We start from the raw sequence: 23,765 nt of genomic DNA on the forward strand, positions 1-23,765 counted from the left end.
GACGCCACTGGTGCTCAACCATCACCGGATTCCCCTTCTCGCTCCACCTGGGCTCCGCTACCCTGAGCCTGGCTGCCCTACTGCACAGATGTCTTCCACTCAGTATAACCCAATCACTACAATGGGTTATAGCTATTAGGTTGGTGCAAAAGTAACTGCAGTTTTACATTGCTGAAATTTGCCATTTGACACCGGAATACATTTTTAAATAAATGTGGTTATGTTATACATCATTTTAATGCGCATTTGTCACTTCATGTTTTTTTATTAATGACGCTACTTGCTGTTTATTTTATATTCATTTTAGACTAGAGAAATGATGTTAGACAAAAAGAAAACTCGAGTGATTTTCTTATTTGAGTTCAAAATGAGTCGTAAAGCAGCAGAGACAACTGGAATCATCAACATTTGGCCCAGGAACTGGTAACAAAAGTACAGAGCAGTTGGGGAGGTCAAGAAGTTTCACAAAGGAGCCGAGAGCTTTGAAGATGCGGAACATAGCAGCCAGCCATCAGAAGTCAACAACCACCAAGAACATAGCTGAAGTTGATCCTCCTACAACTACACAAAAAGTTGCCCAAGAACTCAACGTTGACCATTCTACAGTCATTTGGCATTTGAAGCAAACTGAAAAGGTGAAAAAGCTCGATAAGTGGGTGCCTCACGAGCTGACTGAAAATCAGAGAAACTGTCACTTTGAAGTGTCATCTTCTATTATTCTATGCAACAACAACAAACCATTTCTCGAATCATGACGTGATGAAATGTGGATTTTATATGACAATCAGTGACAACTAGTTTGATGGCTGGACCAAGAAGCAGCTCCAAGTTCAGTTCAGTCACTCAGTGGTGTCCAACTCTTTGCGACCCCATGAATCGCAGCACGCCAGGCCTCCCTGTCCATCACCATCTCCCGGAGTTTACTCAGACTCACATCCATCGAGTCAGTGAGGCCATCCAGCCATCTCATCCTCTGTCGTCCCCTTCTCCCCCTGCCCCCAATCCCTCCCAGCATCAGGGTCTTTTCCAATGAGTCAACTCTTCGCATGAGGTGGCCAAAGTGCTGGAGTTTCAGCTTCAGCATCATTCCCTCCAAAGAAATCCCAGGGCTAATCTCCTTCAGAATGGACTGGTTGGATCTCCTTGCAGTCCAAGGGACTCTCAAGAGTCTTCTCCAACACCAAAGTTCAAAAGCATCAATTCTTTGGCGCTCAGCCTTCTTCACAGTCCAACTCTCACATCCATACATGACCACAGGAAAAACCATAGCCTTGACTAGACAGACCTTAGTTGGCAAAGTAATGTCTCTGCTTTTGAATATGCTATCTAGGTTGGTCATACTTTTTCTTCCAAGGAGTAAGCGTCTTAATTTCATGGCTGCAATCACCATCTGCAGTGATTCTGGCGCCCAAAAAAATAAAGTCTGACACTGTTTCCCCATCTATTTCCCATGAAGTGATGGGACCAGATGCCATGAGCTTTCGTTTTCTGAATGTTGAGCTTTAAGCCAAGCTTTTCACTCTCCTCTTTCACTTTCATCAAGAGGCTTTTTAGTTCCTCTTCACTTTCTGCCATAAGGGTGGTGTCATCTGCATATCTGAGGTTACTGATATTTCTCCCGGCAATCTTGATTCCAACTTGTGTTTCTTCCAGTCCAGCATTTCTCATGATGTACTCTGCATTAAGTTAAATAAGCAGGGTGACAATATACAGCCTTGACGTACTCCTTTTCCTATTTGGAACCAGTCTGTTGTTCCATGTCCAGTTCTAACTGTTGCTTCCTGACCTGCATACAGATTTCCCAAGAGGCAGGTCAGGTGGTCTGGTATTCCCATCTCTTTCAGAATTTTCCACAGTTTTTTGTGATCCACACAAAGCACTTCCCAAAGCCAAACTTGAACCAAAAAGAGGTCATGGTCACTACAGCTTTCTGAATCCCAGCAAAACCATTATATCTGAGAAGTATACTCAGTCAATCAATGAGATTCACTGAAAACTGCAACACCTACAGCTGGGCACTGATCAATAGCAAGGGCCCTATTCTTCTCCACAACAGCGCCTGCCCGCATTTCATACAACCAATGCTTCATAAGTTGAACAAACTGGGCTATGAAGTTTTGCCTCATCCACCACATTCACCTGACCTCTCCCCAATCAACTACCACTTCTTCAAGCATCTCAACAACTTTTTGCAGGGAAAATGCTTCCACAACTAGCAGGATGCAGAAAATGTTTTCCAAGAGTTCGCTGAATCCTAAAGCACAGATTTTTATGCTACAGGAATAAACAAACTTATTTCTCGTCAGCAAAACTGAGTTAACTGTAATGGTTCCTATTTTGGTTAATAAAAATGTGTTTGCGCCTAGTTATAATGATTTGAAATTCACAATCTGAAACTGCAATTACTTTTTCACCAATGTAAATACCACTCCCCCAGCCCTCTCACATGGCCATACTCTTCATCTTACTCATACTCTCACACCACTCTCTGAACACACCATCCCCTAATTTGGGGGTTATCCTCACCCCACTAAGCCCTGACTTAACATTACAGGTCACCCTCCAGTACACAAGCCCTCCTTAAGACTCTGATATTCAAGGTTCTGACACCCTGCTCCAGACCATCACAGCTTCCAACCTTGATTTTCTGTGAGGAAACCAACCTTGCTCAACCTCAGCTGAGGTGCTCAGAAGGTAGAAGGGAAATATCCTGCCATTCACCTCAGATTCTATTTTATATCCTTCATCTATCACTTCCCTACTCATCCCTAAATAAAGGATTCTTCATTTAGTTTGCTTATTATAAAACCAAAGTGAATTTGAATATTTTACAGCCAGATATTTTAAAAAATAAAGTTTCTCACAATTAAATAATTAGGTAATCTGTGTCTATATGGTACTCAGAATTATAGAAAGGATGAGAATAAGAAATAAAAGGTAGGATATTAAAAATAGATGTTAATGTCTTATTATACTTTCTAGCTTACTAGGATAAAAATATTTTAACCAAAAAATGCATTAATGCAGTCTATGAGTACAGTTAGATATCTAAAACAAAAATATGAATTTTTCAAACTATACCAAAGTATATCTTTTCTGCCCATCTGCCTTTATTGCTTGTGAAGGCTATGATCTCTCCCTTTCAATTCACCTATATTTATATTTACAGCATTTTTCCTTTACTCCCATATCTGAGAAGCAATAATAGCTTTGTACTGTAATTGGTTTTGATTAAGAACATTTAAAGGTCTAATAAGAACTAGAAGAGCTTTATAGCATCAAGTGTACCAAGGTTATAAAATAGATATATACAACCTGTTATTTTGTAGATTAACATCTTTTTCTTTCCTGTATTTAAGATAAAAATCTTGCTTGGTAGTAACATAAATAAATTAAATTATTTATATCTGCCCCAGTTTTTATTCCAACAGATAGTTCAGCAATTATTGCTTATAAAAAACATTTACTGAGGCAGTATATTGCCATATTTATACATGTGGTTCAGACTCATTTTCCATTAATTTTTCATTCATTCACCTTGTAAAATAGCACAGCACCTACCTCTCTGTAACTTCCCTATCATCACTACATGAAACTTTTCTTGGAATACTTCAGTAGTTTCTTAACTGGTCTTTGCAGGTTTTTAGTCATCCCTGAATTCATTTTTCAACTGTAACTAGAGTGATCTTTTCAAATCTAAGAGTGATCATGTCAGGCTACAATTGTTAAGAGCACTGATTCTGGGGCCCGATACCTAGATTCAAATCTAGAGTCTGCCATTTATAACCTGTGTTACCTCTGACAAACCACCTTAACTTCTCAGTTTCCTGATATGTAAGATGGACAACATGTGTATCTTAAATGATTATATAAACTATGTTAAGTGTTCTGTGAATGGCAGTCTACTTCATCAACCTCAACCACATCTTTATCTCTATTTTATTGCTCTAGCCATTTTGGAAGCTTTTTGTTTTGTTTTTCCCATTTGAGAAAAGGGCCACATACCCCAAGTTTGAGGGCCTTTGCACATGCTACACCCTATCTGAACTCACGCTTCTGCTCTCTCCCATATACTTGTTGCCTATTGGCTCCTCATCATTTTTCAGATCTCTGTCAACAGCTTTTCCACAGGGAGACCCTTCCTAGTGCTAGGTTGGGTTTTTATGTCACTATCACCTTAAAAGAATTTGTTTCTCTCAGTCACAGTACTTACTGCTTTGGGTGACTATTTGACTAACAGCTATCCTTTCCACCATGCCTGTTTTTGCCCACATTATATCCTTAGGGCTCAGCTCAACAACCAATCAAGTAGTTGAATTAAATAAATGAATAATAACTGACACCTGTACCATTCATTTAACCTCACCTGATGGCAGGTATTATTTTACAAATGTTACAGTTTTGTGGTTTTTAATATGTATCATGATTCTAGATATCAAGAAAAGTTTAAAACAGGTAGAGGTCACATCAGATTCTGCAACTTAAGAAAACTCAAAATGGCCTCAGCTCTATCCTCCAACTGCCAAGCTTTAGAATGCAGTTTAGTTCAGTTCAGTCGCTCAGTCGTGTCCGACTCCTTGCGACCCCATGAATCGCAGCACGCCAGTCCACGAGAAGCACTATGAAAAGGGGAAGGGGGCTTTGGAATCACACAAACCCTTAGCTTTGCATGACAAAGGTTAATCTTCCTTATACTAGTTTCAACTTCTATAAAATTAAAATACTACCACTTACTTCATTGAGCTGGCATGAAAATAAAAGAATATCAGAATGCCTGGCACACAGACATGTTCCAAATTTTAAGGTCCTCTCTCTCCCAAGGTCAACTCTTTTAAAAAGTCATTTGGCCAGAATTACACAAAATGGCTTAAAATCTCTTACTAATTTATTACTTAACACTTTCCTTTAAAATGACTTGTGAAAATAATAGAGCAAGATAAAATAATTTTAAGAGATGAAAAAAATGAAGACAAGATAACAGGAATGAATTTGTAAACAGAATGCAAACAAAAAACTCTACATATTTGCTAACAATAAACCAGAAATCTGACAGTCAGTTTTCTAGCCGTAAGTTCAAAGTGAGAAATGTGGAAGTCATAGCAAAAAGTTTCTATACAATAAAAAACTTGAGAGAAATTTCTCCCATTAAGCCTCATTAAGGATGCACTATAAAGTAGTGGGCAATATTGTAAAAGTCCTTATGGTAAACTGCCAAATTACTGAAAGTGAAAGTCAGTCAGTCATATCTGACTCTTTGCGACCCCATGGACAGTCCATGGAATTCTCCAGACCAGAACACTGGAGTGGGTAGCCTTTCCCTTCTCCAGCAGAACTTCCCAACCCAGGGATCAAACCCAGGTCTCCTGCATTGTAGGTGGATTCTTTACCAGCTGACCCACCAGGGAAGCCCAAGAATTCTAGAGTGTGTAGCCTATTCCTTCTCCAGCAGATCTTTCCAACCCAGGAATCAAACTGGGGTCGCCTGCACTGCAGGCGGATTCTTTAAAAACTGAGCTATCAGGGAAGCCCAAATTTTTTAAAGCAAATTATTAGGACCTACAAAAAATAACCTCTCTGCATATACACTGATGGCTGGCTTCTCAACAAAGCAATTTGATAAAGACAGTGAGCATAGCATTGATGGTAAAGAATGAAGATTGTAAATACAAATACCAGAATTCATATCCTAGTTCTACCATTTACTATAAAGTGGTTTTATTTTTTTTATTGGAATTTTTATTAAATTGTATTAAATCAATAAAGTAAAAGAAAATTGTCATATTTAAACAGAGTTTTCCTATATGGAAACATTGTTTCTTCTATTTATTTTGAACTTTTTTTTAGTTTTATTTTGTTTAATTTAAATTTATTTAATTGGAGGCTAATTACTTTACAATGTTGTATTGGATTTGCCATACATCAACATGAATCCGCCACAGGTATACACATGTTCTCCATCCTGAACCCCCCTCCCACCTCCCTCCCCATACCATCCCTCTGGGTCATCCCAGTGCACCAGCCCCAAGCATCCTGTATCCTGCATCGAACATAGACTGGCAATTCGTTTCTTATATGATATTATACATGTTTCAATGCCATTCTCCCAAATCATCCTACCCTCTTCCTCTCCCACAGAGTCCAAAAGACTGTTCTATACATCTGTGTCTTTTTTGCTGTCTCGTATACAGGGTTATCATTACCATCTTTCTAAATTCCATATATATGCAATAGTATACTGTATTGGTGTTTTTCTTTCTGGCTTACTTCACTCTGTATAATAGGCTCCAGTTTCATCCACCTCATTAGAACTGATTAAATGTATTCTTTTTAATGGTTGAGTAATACTCCATTGTGTATATGTACCACAGCTTTCTTATCCATTCATCTGCCGATGGACATCTAGGTTGCTTCCATGTCCTGGCTATTATAAACAGTGCTGCGATGAACATTGGGGTACACGTGTCCCTTTCAATTCTGGTTTCCTCGGTGTGTATGCCCAGCAGTGGGATTGCTGGGTCATAAGGCAGTTCTAGTTCCAGTTTTTTAAGAGATATCCACACTGTTCTCCATAGTGGCTGTACTAGTTTGCATTCCCACCAACAGTGTAAGAGGGTTCCCTTTTCTCCACACCCTCTCCAGAATTTATTGTTGTAGACTTTTGGATCGCAGCCATTCTGACTGGTGTGAAATGGTACCTCATTGTGGTTTTGATTTGCATTTCTCTGATAATGAGTGATGTTGAGCATCTTTTCATGTGTTTGTTAGCCATCCGTATGTCTTCTTTGGAGAAATGTCTGTTTAGTTCTTTGGCCCATTTTTTGATTGGGTCGTTTATTTTTCTGGATTGAGCTGCAGGAGTTGCTTGTATATTTTTGAGATTAGTTGTTTGTCAGTTGCTTCATTTGCTATTATTTTCTCCCATTCTGAAGGCTGTCTTTTCACCTTGCTTACAGTTTCCTTTGTTGTGCAGAAGCTTTTCATTTTAATTAGATCCCATTTGTTTATTCTTGCTTTTATTTCCAATATTCTGGAAGGTGGGTCATAGAGGATCCTGCTGTGATTTATGTCAGAGAGTGTTTTCCCTATGTTCTCCGCTAGGAGTTTTATAGTTTCTGGTCTTATGTTTAGATCTTTAATCCATTTTGAGTTTATTTTTGTGTGCGGTGTTAGAAAGTGATCTAGTTTCATTCTTTTACAAGTGGTTGACCACTTTTCCCAGCACCACTTGTTAAAGAGATTGTCTTTTCTCCATTGTATATTCTTGCCTCCTTTGTCAAAGATAAGGTGTCCATAGGTGTGTGGATTTATCTCTGGGCTTTCTATTTTGTTCCATTGATCTATATTTCTGTCTTTGTGCCAGTACCATACTGTCTTAAGACTTTGGCTTTGTAGTAGAGCCTGAAGTCAGATAGGTTGATTCCTCCAGTTCCATTCTTCTCAAGATTGCTTTGGCTATTTGAGGTTTTTTGTATTTCCGTACAAATTGTGAAATTATTTGTTCTAGCTCTGTGAAAAATACCGTTGGTAGCTTTATAGGAATTGCACTGAATCTATAGATTATTTTGGGTAATATACTCATTTTCATTATATTGATTCTTCCGATCCATTAACATAGTATATTTCTCCATCTATTAGTGTCCTCTTTGAATTCTTTCACCAGTGTTTTATAGTTTTCCATATATAGGTCTTTAGTTTCTTTAGGTAGATATATTCCTAAGTATTTTATTCTTTGGACAGAACACTTTAACCTCTGAGTCCCCAAGAGATACACTGCCTCAAATATATGAAAAAAAGAAAAGAAAGTGACGTCGCTCAGTCGTGTCTGACTCTTTGTAACTTCATGGACTGTAGCCCACCAGGCTCCTCCATCCATGGAATTTTCAAGGCAGAGCATTGGAGTGGGTTGCCATTTCCTTCTCCAGAGGATCTTCCCAACGCAGGGATCGAACCCAGGTCTCCCACATTGCAGGCAGACACTTTACTGTCTGAGCCACCGAGGAACAGTATCTTCCCAGCATCACAACAAAATTCTTTTCTCAATATAGTACTAATGCCATCAATAATGGGTTTTGTTTATATTTTTACTAATACTACCATAGCAAACTAAAATGAACATTAAATTTAAAATTTAACTGAGTTTAACAGACATTTCTCTAAAAATATACAAATGCACAATAAGCACATGAAAAGTTCCTTGATACCATGCCATAAGGTAAAGACAAAACCACAATGAGATACCACTTCATATCCAAAATCAATAGGTCAGCTGGTAAGTTTTGTCAAGGATAAGGATATGAAGAATACAGCTTGTGGGAACGTAAAATACAAAACAGTCTGAGATGCCACAAACAGTTAAACACAGTTACCATATAACCCAGAGATTCCACTCTTAAGTATATGCCCAAGAGAAAGTATACATCCACACAAAAACTTAGCCACAAATTTCAAAGCAGCAGTATTCACAATAGCCAAAAACAGAAACAACCCAAATATCCATTAACTGAAGAATGGGTAAATAAAATGTGGTATATGCATCAAATGGAATAGTATTTAGTAATAAAAAAAAATAATGAATTACTGATTTGTGTTATAAACACTGATGAACCTTGAAAATATTCTTATTGAAAAATGTCTGTCAAAAATGACCATAAATTGTATGATTCCATTTATAAATATTATGAACATATTAAATGTAAAGAATAAGCAAATTTTTAGAGAAAGAAAGTATATTAGTGGTTTCCTAAAGCTGGTGATAGGAGAGAGGGAGATACAGAGAGTGATTCCTAAAGGGTACCGACTTTCTTCTTAGAGCAACTGAGAAGTCACAGAAGAAAAGATCAGTGGTCACCAGTTAGGGAGGAAGGAGATATGAAGAGTAGCACAGATGATTTTTAGGGCAGTGATATTACTCTGCATATAATAATGTTGGCTGCATGTTATTATACATTTTCCTAAACCCACAGAATACACAACACCAAGTGTGAACCCTAATGTAAACTATGAATTTTGGGTATTAATGATAAGTCAGTGTAGGTTCATCAGTTTTAACAAATGTACCACTCTGATGGAAGATGTTGAAAATGGGGGAGGCTAGGCATAAGTAGGGGTAGGTAGCATATGGGAGATCTCTCAATTTGGCTGTGAACCTAAAACTGCTCTTTAAAAAGTCGTCTATTAAAAAAATCAGTGGTTGGGATAGGGAAGGATGAACAGGTACAACACAAGGGGTGGGAGCTGGAGAGGTTTGTTGTCATTGGCAAGGGGATGAAGAAATTATTTTTTACTGTAGTAAAATACTCAAAACTTATCATCTTAAATTAGCATCTTAAAAATATACAATTCAGTGATACTAAGTACATTTATACTGTTGTACAACCATCACCAGAATTCTCATCTTCAAAACTGAAACTCTACACCCATTAAACAGCAACCACCATTCTACTTTTTCTCTATAAATTTGACTAGGAACCTCAAATATATGGAATCATATAGTATTTGTCTTTTTTTTTTTTTTTTTAGTATTTGTCTTTTTATGACTGGTTTACTTCACTTGGATTTCCAACTGAGCCCACACAAATATTTCACTGATAGCATAACATGTTCAAGGTTAATCAATGTTTTGTAGCTATGTCAGCATTACCTTCTTTTTTGAGGCTTAATAATATTTCATTGTATGTATACCCCATTTTGCTTTTACATTCATCTGCTGATGAATACTCGGGTTCCTTCTACCTCCTGGCTACTGTGAACAGATATATGCATATCTCTTCAAGACCCTGCTTTCAATTCTTTTGGGTATATATCCAAAAATGGAATTGCTGAATTATATGGTAATTCTACGCTTAATTTCTGAGGAACTGCCATACTGTTTTTCACAGTGGCTGCACCATTTTACATTCCTACCAACAGAGCACAAGGGTTCTAATTTTTTCACATCCTCACCAACACTTATTATTTTGTTGTTTTAATAGCAGCCTTCTTCATAGGGATGAAATGGTTCATGCAGAAGAATTCCAAAGAAATTACGTAGACACTCCACCCTAAAAAGGGGGAGCCTAACTTCTCTCTAAGGGTGGGCTACCCTTATGGCAGAAAGTCAAGAGGAACTAAAAAGCCTCTTGATAAAAGTGAAAGAGGAGAGTGAAAAAGTTGGCTTAAAGCTCAACATTCAGAAAACAAAGATCATGGCATCCGATCCCATCACTTCATGGGAAATAGATGCGGAAACAGTGGAAATAGTGTCAGGCTTTAATTTGGGGGGCTCCAAAATTACTGCAGATGGTGACTGAAGCCATGAAATTAAAAGACACTTACTACTTGGAAGGAAAGGTATGACCAACCTAGACAGCATATTGAAAAGTAGAGACATTACTTTGTCAACAAAGGTCCGTCTAGTCAAGGATATGGTTTTTCCAGTAGTCATGTATGGATGTGAGAGTTGAACTATAAAGAAAGCTAAGTACTGAAGAATTGATGCTTTTGAACTGTGGTGTTGGAGAAGACTCTTGAGAGTCCCTTGGACTGAAAGGAGATCCAACCAATCCATCCTAAAGGAGAGTGGTCCTGGGTGTTCTTTGGAAGGACTGATGCTAAAGCTGAAACTCCAGTACTTTGGCCACCTCATGCGAAGAGTTGACTCATTGGAAAAGATCCTCATGCTGGGAGGGATTGAGGTCAGGAGGAGAAGGGGACGACAGAGGATGTGATGGCTGGATGGCATCACCGACTCGATGGACCTGAGTTTGGGTGAACTCCGGGAGTTGGTGATGGACAGGGAGGCCTGGCATCCTGCGATTCGCAAAGAGTCGGACACAACTGAGCGACTGAACTGATCCATAGTGACTTGCTTTCAAGGAGTACAACAAGGAAGGTGGGAGGAATCACTTTACAGTGGAGAAACCTGACAAACATTACTTCAGCCAGGTGACTGAGATCAATATCAACAATGATAAATCTTGTTGATAATATATACCCTTTCATCCTATGAAAATGGCACATGATCACCCTCCCCAAAACCAGTAATCCCAGTCTGACCATTACTAAAAAAGCAAATTCCCAAAGAAAGACATCCTACAATTTTACCTGACTAAAATGGTAGCTCAGATGGTAAAGAAGCTGCCTGCAATGCAGGAGACTCCACCCAGATTCCTGGAGCCCTGGAGAAGAGAATGGCAACTCCCTCCAAAGAGGAGTCTGTCAGGCTACAAATCATGGGGTCCCAAAGATTCAGACTCAGCTGACAACTTTCACTTTCAGTACTCCTCTAAACTCTCAAGTGGACCAAAAACAGGAAAGTCCAAGAAAATGTCACAGACAAGAAATGCCTAAGGAGACATGGCAACTAAATGTAACGTGGACTAGAAAAATAAAGTAGGTAAAAACTAAAGAAGGAAGAAGATTCCTGGGTGGAGAAGATGCCCTGGAGAAGGAAATGGGAACCCACTCCAGTACTCTTGCCTGGAGAATCCCATGGACGCAGGAGCCTGGTAGGCTGCAGTCCATGGGGTCGCTAAGGGTTGGACACGACTGAGGTGACTTCACTTTCACTTTCACAAACTAAAGAAATTTGAATAAACTAAGCACTTTAGTTAATAATAATGCATCAATATTGGTTCATTAACTGTAACAAATGTACCATTCTAATATATGAATTTCAAGAAAAAAAATTTTTTTAAGTAAGTGCCACTAACCCCACTGGCTGATGGCCTCTTACTCTCTGCAAACAATTTTATAGTTTGGCATTATATCCAGGTGACCAAGAGACCTGGGAAATTACCAGATATCTTCACTATTTCCAAGATCCAGGAAAACTTTTCACTCACAAATAAACTTATAGACTCCTACTTCAGCACCCTTTCTTCAGTCCCTCAGTGCCTTTACCCAGTCTGAGGACAGGTCATTTCATTATGCCCTGCCCATCGATTGTGGATACTTGCTCAAAACATTCACCTGTTCTAGCAAGTGATGTCAGCATGGCACAGTGCGCCAATCAAGAAGCAGCCACTAGACTGCAATGAAGACATTTAAGTCCTTCACCCACCAGGTCTCTTAAAATGATGGTGGGCTGTGTTAGACCCCTTAAGAATTCACCTCTAAAATATCTGTTGTCACTTACACAGCTGCCTTTTATTAACTCCCATGCTATTATTCAACTATGTATCTACAAATATATATACATAGCTGGATATAGATGTGTATCTATGAAGCCATCATTAACTCCTTGGGGACAGAGACTATCAATTCTGTGTTTTGGGTTGCCTTATACTCTTTCTTTCTAACAGAATCCTAATTTTGTCCAGGTGGAAATTTACCCAGCTTTGGACAGTGAAACGTAAGGGGAAGTTTGCTGTAGGGTTTCTGAAAGTATTTGCCTTCCTGATAAAGAGGCAGACATAGCTGATGTTCCTGTTTCTTTTTCTATTTTTCCTTTTTTTTCTTTTGGTCTTAATAGCAGACATGATGGTTGGAGCTACAACCAGTACATTGCAATCCTGAGGAAAAGTCCAAAGCAGCTGCACAGATGCTGATAGTGCTAAGTTTATAAACCCAGGCCAGTGACTGCCTACCTCCAAATTTCTTGTCATATAAGACAAACTATTTAAGCATCTACCAGTAAAAAAAGGAATTAAATCAAGCTGTGGCTCCCAACACCATCAACAGCAATGATAAATATGACATCAAAAGAAAGACTATAGTTAACCTCCTGCACTGTCACAATAGGACTGGAAAAGAGACAGAGGATCTGAACAAGCCCAAAGTAAACTATAAAACAAAATCCCTTAAAAGACTTTTAACAGCCCAAACCCTAAACTTAGGGCATTATCAGAGCTCAGTATGCCCCAATCTTAACAGACATCTTTCCAGGGTCCTAAGATCACAAAATACGTAACTCTGTTCAAGGAACCCTGGCTTTCATGGTGGTCCACTGGTTAAGAATCCGCCTTGCAATGCAGGGGACACCAGTTAGATCTCTGATCCAATAAGATCCCACACACCACAGGGCAACTATGCCCATGTGCCACAACTACTGAGTCTGTGCTTTGAAGCCAGCAACTGCAACTATCGAGCCCACATGCCATGGCTACCGACGGCCACACGCCCTAGAGCCCATACTCTGCAAAAAGAGAAGCCACCGCAATGAGAAGCCAACACACTCCAACTAGAGAGTAGCCCCTGCTCTCTGCAACTAGAGAAAGCCTGCAGGCAGCAACCAAAAAAACGGGAAAAAAGCAATATGGAAGCTTTGGATATTGTGCAAGGATAATAAAACTAAACACAATAGAACAAAAACCTATTTTTAATTACACAAATAACTAAGTTAAGATATTGCGCCAAGATGCAAGGAGAAGATGCTATTTTAAAAGTACATTCAGGGGAGCCCCCTGGTCGGCTAGCGGTTAGGATTTGGTGCTTTCACTGCCATGGCCTAAGTTCAAACCCTGATTTGGAACCTAAAATCCCACAAGCTGCACAGTGTGGCAAAAAAAAAAAAAAAAATTCAGAAAACAAGCAAAAAACAAACAAAAAGTAGCTCTTAGAAATTAAAAACATAAGAGCAAAATTAAAAACTCAACCTAAGAATTTCCAGTTTCCCATGGTGGCAGGCTTGGTTATTTGAAGCATCTACTACTCTGATGCTGGGAGGGATTGGGGGCAGGAGGAGAAGGGGACGACAGAGGATGAGATGGCTAGATGGCATCACTGACTCGATGGACATGAGTCTGAGTGAACTCCGGGAGTTGGTGATGGACAGGGAGGCCTGGCGTGCTGCGATTCATGGGGTCACAAAGAGTCGGACACGACTACGCGACTAAACTGAACTGAACATTACAAGAGATATGGAGACGAAAATCAAAATCCGACAGCAACACAAAGGAATTTCAAGCCCTGAACTTGGTTTAAGGTGGTCCCAGAGTATTAAAAAGCAGAGACATTACTTTCCAACAAAGGTCCCTATAGTCAAAGCTATGGTTTTTCCAGTAGTGATGTATGGATGTGAGAGGTGGACCATCAAGAAGGCTAAAGTGAAGTCGCTCAGTCGTGTCCGACTCTTTGCGACCCCATGGACTGTAGCCTACCAGGCTTCTCTGTCCATGGGATTTTCCTGGCAACAGTACTGGAGTGGGTTGCCATTTCCTTCTCCAGGGGATCTTCCCTACCCAGGGATCGAACCCAGGTCTCCCACATTGCAAGCAGACGCTTTACCCTCTGAGCCACCAGGGAAGACATTCAAGAAGGCTGAGTGCCAAAGAATTGATGCTGTTGAACTGTGATGTTGGAGAAGACTCTTGAAAGTCCCTTGAACTGCAAGATCAAACCAGTCAATCCTAAATGAAACCAACTCTTACTTATTTACTGGAAGGACTGATGCTGAAACTGAAGCTCCAATACTTTGGCCAGCTGATGAGAAGAGCCGACTCATTAGAAAAGACCCTGATGCTGGGAAAGATTGAAGGCAGGAGAAGGGGATGACAGAGGACCAGGTGGTTGGATGGCATTTCTGATTCAATGGACATGAGTCTGAGCAAGCTATAGGAGATGATGAAGGACAGGGAAGCCTGGCGTGCTACAGTCCATGGGGTCGCAAACAGTTGGATATGAACGAGCGACTGAACAACAAAAGACTAGGAGTGACCCCAGGCACAGGCCAGAAGAAAATACAAAGCTTATACATACAATGGGACACTACAAACTAATCAGAAAAGGATGATTCTCACAGAGTCCATGTTAAATGGAAGAAGTCAGATGGAAAACAGTACATATATCATTTTTGTGAGGTTAAAATAATCTACAAAACTAATCAATGGCAATGCAAGTCAGAATAATGACTGCCTTTGGGGGATATTTAGTGGGGATGGCATAAGTGAGACTTTTGTATCTTGCTGTTGGTGGGAGTGACATGAAAGAGTGCATTCATTCTGTTTTTTTAAATCTTAAGATACATGTAAAAACTGTATACTTTATGAATGTTATATTGTAATGAAGTGTTTAAATGAAAATGAAATAAAATTTCTGTATTAAAAAATGTTAACAAATATTCATTGTATTCAGTCTTTTCAAATAGTAATGGAGAAGGCAATGGCAACCCACTCCAGTACTCTTGCCTGGAAAATCCCATGGATGGAGGAGCCTGGTAGGCTACAGTCCATGGGGTTGCCAACAGTCAGACACAACTGAGCAACTTCACTTTCATTTTTCACTTCCATGCACTGGAGAAGGAAATGGCAACCCACTCCAGTGTTCTTGCCTGGAGAATCCCAGGGACAGGGGAGCCTGGTGGGCTGCCGTCTATGGGGTCACAAAGAGTCGGACACGACTGAAGCGACTTAGCAGCAGCAGCAGCAAATAGTAAAGAACGTTACTAGTAAATGTTAATAGTAAAGAATGTTGGTCTAAGTCAACATCTAACATCTTAGATGGTCTAAGTCCAGAAAATTATTCAAAAGCAATGGTTTCTTTATTTAAAAGCTACTTACCATAGCAGTTTCAATGATTTTTATTTTTATTATTTATAATGGAAAAAAAATCGCAACTAATCACCATTAACATTTTTTAAAAATCTATCAGAATCACCTTATAATTTCTGTACTCTGAAAATCAATCTTTTATGTTTTCCTAATTCATTTACCTCTCAGACCACTTACATTCACATTATTCATACATAATGACCCATTAATAGTCAAAGCATGTAACAGACATTGTTCTCATTTTTAGAATCCAAAGCGCCGTCAAATAGGCTATATATAAGATAATCATTTGCACTCAAATAATCAAGGAAATGAGAATTCAACACCTAACTAAACTGAGAAACTTCATATGAGAAAACAAAGTAATTAAATTTCAAATTATAAAATGGGCCCCTAATATTAAACAAAAATAAGAGAAATACACATGTCAGGGGAAAAAAGCACTAAAATAACCTTCGTTTTGACATGATTTGATGATAGAGTTCTAGCAATTCACTAATTCTGTCATTCAACAAATATTTCAGTGCTTATTACATACCTATTCCTTTTCTACAAATTCAGCAATACAGCAAGAATACAAAAGAAACAAACCAGATGACTTTTATGGTCCAGAAACAACAAAATAATGGTGTGCCAAAAATAGGAAAATCTGATTCCATACATTTTTATTTTCAACATGTAACAAATATATACTGCACATATATTACACATATTTCACAAGGTACTGTTAAAAGTGTGACTAGTTCTCTATCAAGAACTTATATGAACATTGCTAATATACGGAACAAATTTGTTTCCTGTAAAACAAAAACATTTTATATAATATTTCCTACTAGTTTTTAATATATAGCAAATATGACTATGTTCCCCAAAAGAGGATTTTTTTGTTTTTTGCTAGTGAGACGCAAATGTTTAAAGCCGAAGATTATGAAATAAGGTACTATTTGTGAGTGTACACAGAAGATGCTCCATTATTAGAAAGCATTATTGTTCTCTTGTCCTATTTTCTGCCTGCACAAAGGGGCTGATAAGAAAAAATAGGCAGAACAGGCTTTTAAGTTTCCAGCCAAACCTATATTTTATAGATTCCGGGAAGAAGAGAGTGCTTTTCTTTTTTTTTTTTAAGATAAAAGGGAGGGGAGTGGAAATGAGTGGTTTAAGGAAGTAGAATGAAGAGGAGACTGGCTTCCTCTCCAGCCCCCACCTTATTATTGTGAGGAGAGAATAGCAGCATAAATAAGTGTCTTGATTGACTGTCGCCCTCCTTAATGAGTAACGACAATAATACAATGTTGAACACAACAATTTCTACCCAAAAAAAGGTAATGTAAAACATATTTATACCATTACTATTTTCCAAAGACTTGAATATGCAAGAAATAAATATAAGGGGGTAGTCCCATAAGAAAGGTAATATCCAGAATGTATACTCTAGAGGGAGGGGGTTAGGAGGAACTGGTCAACAGAGGCTATTCGGAACAGTGATATCAATATACGGGAATATTCTAGAGTTAGGAAAGTAGTATCACCTCAAAATGACTCTAATTCATAAGTCTGACATTACAAGCCTTAATAAATCTTACCATACATCACATTTCCCTGGTGGCTCAGACAGTAAAAATCCGCCTGCAATGCTGGAGACCTGGATTCAGTCCCTAGGCTGGAAAGATCCCCTGGAGGAGGGCACGGTAACCCACTCCAATATTCTTGCCTGGAGAATCCCTATGGACAGAGGAGCCTGGGGTGCTACAGTCCATGGGGTCACAAAGAGTCGGACACAACTGAGCAACTAAGCACACACATCACACAGTGTTTCCCCATAATAGACACTCAATAATTATTTCATTTTTTAAACCAAATTTCTACAGTACTTTCATGACCTTTGAAAAAACAAAGCCGCTCACAAGATTAGGACTTTTTTTTGTCAGCCTCCTCTAAATAAGTATATTCTAAAAAAAACCTTAAGCAAAACCAAGATTTGGTCTAAACACTATAGACTACAATGGGACCAAACTCCTTTGAGCTATAAAAATCTACATGTGGCCTACGATTTCATCAGTTATTTGGGTTTTTCTCCCTCTCTTCCAGTTTTTCTGTGATATAACTGACATGCATCACTATATAAGTTTAAGGTACAGCATAATGATTTGACTTACATACATCATAAAATGATTACCACAATAAGTTCAATGAACATCATCCCATACAGATACAAAATTAAAGAACTAAAAAAATTTAACCCCTAGGATTTATGCTCTTGACAACCTTCCTATATAACATTGTTGTTTAGTTGTTAAGTCGTGTCCGACTCTTTTGCAACCCCAAGGACTGTAGCTCTCCAGGCCTTTTTGTCCATGGGATTTCCCAGGCAAGAATACTGGAGTAGGTTGCCATTTCCTTCTCTGGGGGATCTTCCCAACCTAGGGACTGAACCCACGTTTCCTGCATTGGCAGGCAGATTCTTTACCACTGAGGCACTAGAGATACCTTCATATATAATAATACAATACTGTTAATTTTATTTACCACATTGTACATTATATCCCTAGTACTTAACACTAGTTTATACCTCTGGACTGTCTTCATCCAGTTTCCTTCCTCTCCTCCCCTACTCTCACCACAAAGCTCTCTGTGAGTTTGTTTTTCTAAATTTAACTTATCTACAACACTATGTTAGTTTCTGTTATATAACATAGTGATTTCAGTATTTCTAAACATTTCAAAATGATCACCATAGCAAGTCGAGTTACCATTTCATTGGCTATTTTGGCAGTCACATCAGGTGAATTTACAAAAACTACCTTTAGAGGTCAGTTTTTTCCCAATCTGTAAAAACTATTAACCGAAATACTACAACTTGAGTTCATCATTTTGGCTTCAGATCATTTAGACCTTCTTCAATTGTTAATAACTAGACCACCTAACAGAGAAGGCAATGGCACCCCACTCCAGTACTCTTGCCTGGAAACTCCCATGGACAGAGGAGCCTGGTAGGCTGCAGTCCATGGGGTCGCTGAGAGTTGGACACGACTCAGTGACTTCACTTTCATGCACTGGAGAAGGAAATGGCAACCCACTCCAGTGTTCTTGCCTGGAGAATCCCAGGGATGGCGGAGACTGGTGGGCTGCCGTCTATAGGGTCGCACAGAGTCAGACACGACTGAAGCGACTTAGCAGCAACAGTAGCAGCAGACCACCTAAATTTATCATCACCTACTAAGGCTTTCGGAACCATAAAAACTTCCTCAAGGATCCAATTGTTAATCAGTAATCAATACTCTGGGTAATGCAATGAACTATTAATTCAAGTGGGCAAACATGTATGATCACTAACAGTCACTGTATTAGTGAAAACAAAAACATTAACCCAGTCCCTACACTCAAGGGCTCAAAAGCTTAGTTTTACACGTTTACAATGTAAAGTGTTAATACCGAAGTGCTATCAAAGATAGGAAGTATTAAAGGGTGAAGACTAGAAGTGTAAATTCACTGAATCTATCAACCAATGCACATTTTAAAATTTCTTCCAAAAAGATATCATGAGCTTTGTCATATGCACCTAGCTAGAAATATGATGAAAATAATGGCTTTCAAATTATACACTCTGAAAACTAAGGGCCAAAAATCATAGACCAGGAAACTAAGGCACAAGAAAGGTTTATGTATCCCTATAAATTGAGTCAGACATTTGAACCTACTTCCTAATTTCCAGACTAGTTCCCTCATTTCCCCAGTGAGGAGGGAGCAAATTTTTTAATAAATCAGGATATGAGCGTGACCTGTGCAAACATTTTTTACTATCTATATATACACTCACAATTCATACATAAACTGATTTTTTTTTCTCGTTGACCTTTAACTTGCTCCTCAAAAGACTAAAAAGCTATCTCCTAATAAATAAAAGATAGAACTTCTCCAATTTCTAATTTCCTTATTTGTAAAAAGGGCTAATCATTATAAAATCTATGCTTTGCAAAATTATTAATTCATATTTAGACTTCTCTATCTACCATTCTTCCTATGGTAATAAAGAAATCAACATAATAAACAATGCATCCTGAAGAAATGAATGTCACCTCTTTGAGTGATACCACCCAGAACACAGAACCCAGAACTGAGTCCCTAGCATATATTCACTACCTTACTTAAATGCCCGTTTGGAACACAAGAAATCTCCTAAAGAACAATTTATTACTAGTTAACGTATATCCCCAAACAAAAATCTGACAACCAATTTAGCCTATTACTATTAGTTCTGTACCCCAGAGTCAGTATTAATGGTTTAATTTTATAACTTTATTCTCAAGACTTAAGATAGCAATAAACTCCAATGAATATTATAAGAAATAAACAAGTTTGAGTGCATAACTGCTTTATCATATTTTCTTTTGTTAACAATATGTTCTCAGTGAGGTTTAACTTTGAGACAATAACGTGATCCTACAGATGTGGCTCAGACGGTAAAGCGTCTGTTTACAATGCGGGAGATCCGGGTTCGATCCCTGGGTCAGGAAGATCCCCTGGGGAAGGAAACGGCAATCCACTCCAGTACTATTGCCTGGAAAATCCCCTGGACAGAGGAGCCTGGTAGGCTACAGTCCATGGGGTCACAAAGAGTCGGACACGACTGAGCGACTTCACTTTCACTTTCACAGATGAAAATAATATTAAGAACTGGTTTCTAAATTCAAATTTTCAATAGAATTTTCCCAGCCTCAAATTCCTCAATGGCAAGAGCAGGTGTTTGTTACAATCATATCGAACCACAATATCCTTATTCAAAACTGAGATTTGTAAAAATAAATAAATAAAAACAACAACAAGAAATCTACGCCTTGCCAATGCAGGACACAGGTTCAATCCCTGATTCGCCAAGATCACACATGCGGCAGAGCAACTAAGCCCATGCTGCATAACAGCCAGAGAACAGCAATACTGAGCCCACCTGCCACAACTAAAACCATTTGTGCCTAATTCTGAGGTACTAGAGTGTAAGTCAATCTGGTGCATGCTTTGCCAAGCACACAGGATTGGCAGAGTAGGGATTAGGGTGCAGTTACTGGTGACAGAAGGAATCCAAATTTCTTTACCAGACTAGGAATTCAAGTACGAATGCTTCAAATAGCTTCTTTATCATCAAATCATTGTGACTATGGGTCAACCATGGAATTACATTCTTTTATTAATGTTTCCCTAACATTAATTTTGCTCGAACCTGGGGCTTCCCAGGTGAGTCACTGGTATAGAAACAGGTTCGATCCCTGGGTCGGAAGAAGCCCTGTAAAAGGAAATGGCAACCCACTCCAGTATTCTTGCTGGGAAATCCTATGGACAGAGGAGCCTGGCAGGCTACGGTCCGTAGGGTCGAAAAGATTCCTACGACTTCAACAGGCACGCCGGAACTATTGAAGCCCACATGCCCTAGAACCAGAGCTCCACAAGTGAAGCCACTGCAAAGAGAAGCCCCTGCTCTTCGCAACTAGAAACAGCAACACAGACCCGGCACAGCCAAACTTAAATAAATAAGTAACTGTAAAAACCCAGGAAATCTACTCAAATTTTTCTAAGGCCTCTTCTGGTGCAAACAGTTCTCTATACCAATTTCTACTTACTTAAGGTGTAAGCATCCCATTGATATTAGTTGATTCCACGTTATTTAATTCCTAATATTTCCCTCAAACCACTAAAAAAACAAGTTAAAACCTGGAGATATATGAAATTTTAAGAGAAAAATTAAATTTTTTTATCCCAAAAGGATACAAAATAATTTTTAGTTATAACAGAAATTCCCACCTCTTCTATGATTTACCTTTTTAAATTGCTGAAAAACTACTCAAACGCTAAACGTAAATCACTGAATTAGGAGACAGGTAACTGCTTCTGACTGTATTATATTTTTAAATTAAAATATTCTTAAAGATCACATTTTAGTCTTCACTAAAATATTTTGTTTCTCCTTAAAATTGCTTTTCAACAGTGTTATACACAGCAATTTTTTCCAGTCTAAATTAAGTTAAATCTAAACAATATTCCTCCACTGTTTTACGAGTTATACTTTTTAAAGTATCTGCTTACATTCTTCCTTCCTCTGAAACGTGGATCATATAAGCATGTAAAAACAAAAATATTTTCTAATTATAAAATTGGAAAATAAAACGTTCATTTCCTTTAATTAGGACAAACTATAATCAATTACAGAACGTCCTATGTCAATGGAAAAGATCAATAACGCCTGAGAATCTAACCAAGTAAAAAATTAAAGCTCACATAATTTACTACACAATCCTCCCCCAAACAGGTATAATTAAAGCTATCTAAGAACGTAAATGGAGGGGACCCTAGGGTATTTTCTCTTGGGCGGTGTGTTTACAGAATGGACAAACACTTCCCTAGAATGTTGCAGATTTCTGGGGAGAAGTTCATCAACTAGATGAACTCTAAAGTTCAATTCTAAGATTCCCAATCTGTGAGTAAAACGTGAAACATAAAAACACTGTGCCCTTCAATTAACCGATCTGCCTTCACTGCCACCCTAACTGGATGCATGGAGACAAAAAACTTCTTTCTCTTGCAGTGATTTCAGGAGATCCTGGTTAACAAAAGGCAAGGAAAACATGCACAGGTGGGATAAAAAGGCGGAATGGCTGAAATCAGGAGGATCTAGGGACAGCGCCCCCACGTTCTCCGTCCCTCCGCGGCACCTGAGAAATCACTGCCCGCCACACCTACACCCTTCCCGTGTAGGCGTCACGAGCCAATTCTCTGACCTATTACAGTCCACCCTCACCTGGACCGACACTGGGCATTGTCTAGAACCTTCAGCGCCCAAGAAAGGCAAGTAGGAAAAAGAAAGAAAAGCGAGAGGAGTGAGAATAAAGAACAACGGAAGGGAAGTAAAGCAATCGGGAAGCCGCACGATTTTGGGAAAACTGGCTTCCCCATCGATCACTCAATTTAATTCAGATCACAAAAGCCACCCCCCTGGCTCAAGATAGCAGCCAGACGTGGCCCAGCTAGAGTCCCCGAAGCCACTCCGCTCAGAGCAACGAGACACGGAGAGGGAAATGGGCGTGTGGGCTGGGCCTGGCTGGCCAGAGGCCGGACTCCGAACAAAGCCGCCCGGCTCCCCCTACCTGGGGCGACGGCGGCGGGCGGTGCCTCGCGGCTCCCCGCGTCGCCCCGGTCCGGAGACGCCCTCGCCCCAGGGACCCTCGCCCGGGCTCTGGGCCGCGGCGAGCCCCCTCCCCGCCCGCGAACAGCGCCCCTGTGGGACAATGGGCCCCCTCCCCCGCCTCTGGGAGGGGAGGTACAAAGGCAGAGAAGCGCGGCCCGGCACGGAGCCAGGCGTCCGGAAAGTAAAGGCGGAGGAGAAGAGAGAGAAACCCAGAGGATGGCGGCGGACGCGGCAACCGGCGGGCAGCTCCCCCGGCCGTCCAATTCGCTGCCCTCAGCCCCACCGCCGCGGCAGGGGCGGGAGCGCAGACCAGCAGCCTCTCAAGCCCTGCCTAGAAGGAAGAGGGGTTCGCACACAAAGAATAGCAGTACCCCCACCCTCTGCCAGCGCCGGGGACCGCCCGACGCGCTCCGGCCGCCGACGCCTGCTCAGCCCGAGTCCCTCCGGGGCCAGGGTCCGCGCGGGGCGCCCCTCTCCCCGACTCACCCACAGCTCCGTGCCCCAGCTCATGGTGGATCCTGAGGCGACTCGAACCGCCTGGCTGCCCCGCTGTCCGTCCGTCCGTCGGCTCTGCCGTCAGTCTGCCCGACCTCCCACTGGCGGGCTCGCGGCTCGGCTGCTCAGCCTCCAAAGGTGCCGCCACCGCCGGGTTCCCCAGTGAGTGAGAAAGACGCGACTGGAGGAGCCGCCGCCGACGCCGTGTCCCCGCCTCCCGGAGCCGGCTGGGAGGGGGCCAGGGCCGAGAGAAGGCGGGACGCGGAGAGGGGAGGGGGCGGGGCGCGATGCACCCTGGGATCTGGGCGGACCCGTGCTTGCCCGCCGAGGCGAGCAGGCTTCGCTCTTACTGGAGGGTCTACCATTCCCACAACTCTTCCTTCCCGCCCAGTCTCTGTTTCCCCTACCTCCGGGCTCGGACTGTCCCACCGCCGCCGGAGCCACTTGAATATCTGTCTCCAAAAAGGAAAGGGAGAGAAGGAAAAGTCGCCCACCGCCCTTCTCTGCCCCGTGTCGCCTTAAATGAGGCGGCTCTTTACTGCCACTTGGCTCCTCCGCTTGGGAGAAACCCAGACAAGGAAACCTCATCCAAATCCTTGGGTTTCGATTGTGGAGAGTTGTATTTTATT

General features: G+C 40.5%; 1 protein-coding gene across 2 annotated transcripts in view; it reads right to left on the reverse strand.

The window, feature by feature from the left end:
* FNBP1L (formin binding protein 1 like) overlaps positions 1 to 23,276 on the reverse strand; it is a 114,166-nt gene extending 90,890 nt beyond the window's left edge. For both annotated transcript variants that reach the window (XM_068963836.1, XM_068963837.1), the window contains exon 1: positions 23,128 to 23,276. In XM_068963836.1, the coding sequence (XP_068819937.1) occupies positions 23,128 to 23,151 (24 nt within the window). In that variant the 5' untranslated portion in view covers positions 23,152 to 23,276. The remainder of the gene's footprint in view (positions 1 to 23,127) is intronic.
* Between the last annotated feature and the right edge of the window lie 489 nt (positions 23,277 to 23,765).

This window comes from Capricornis sumatraensis, chromosome 2 (assembly GCF_032405125.1).
Source record: "Capricornis sumatraensis isolate serow.1 chromosome 2, serow.2, whole genome shotgun sequence".
Lineage (NCBI taxonomy): Eukaryota > Metazoa > Chordata > Mammalia > Artiodactyla > Bovidae > Capricornis > Capricornis sumatraensis.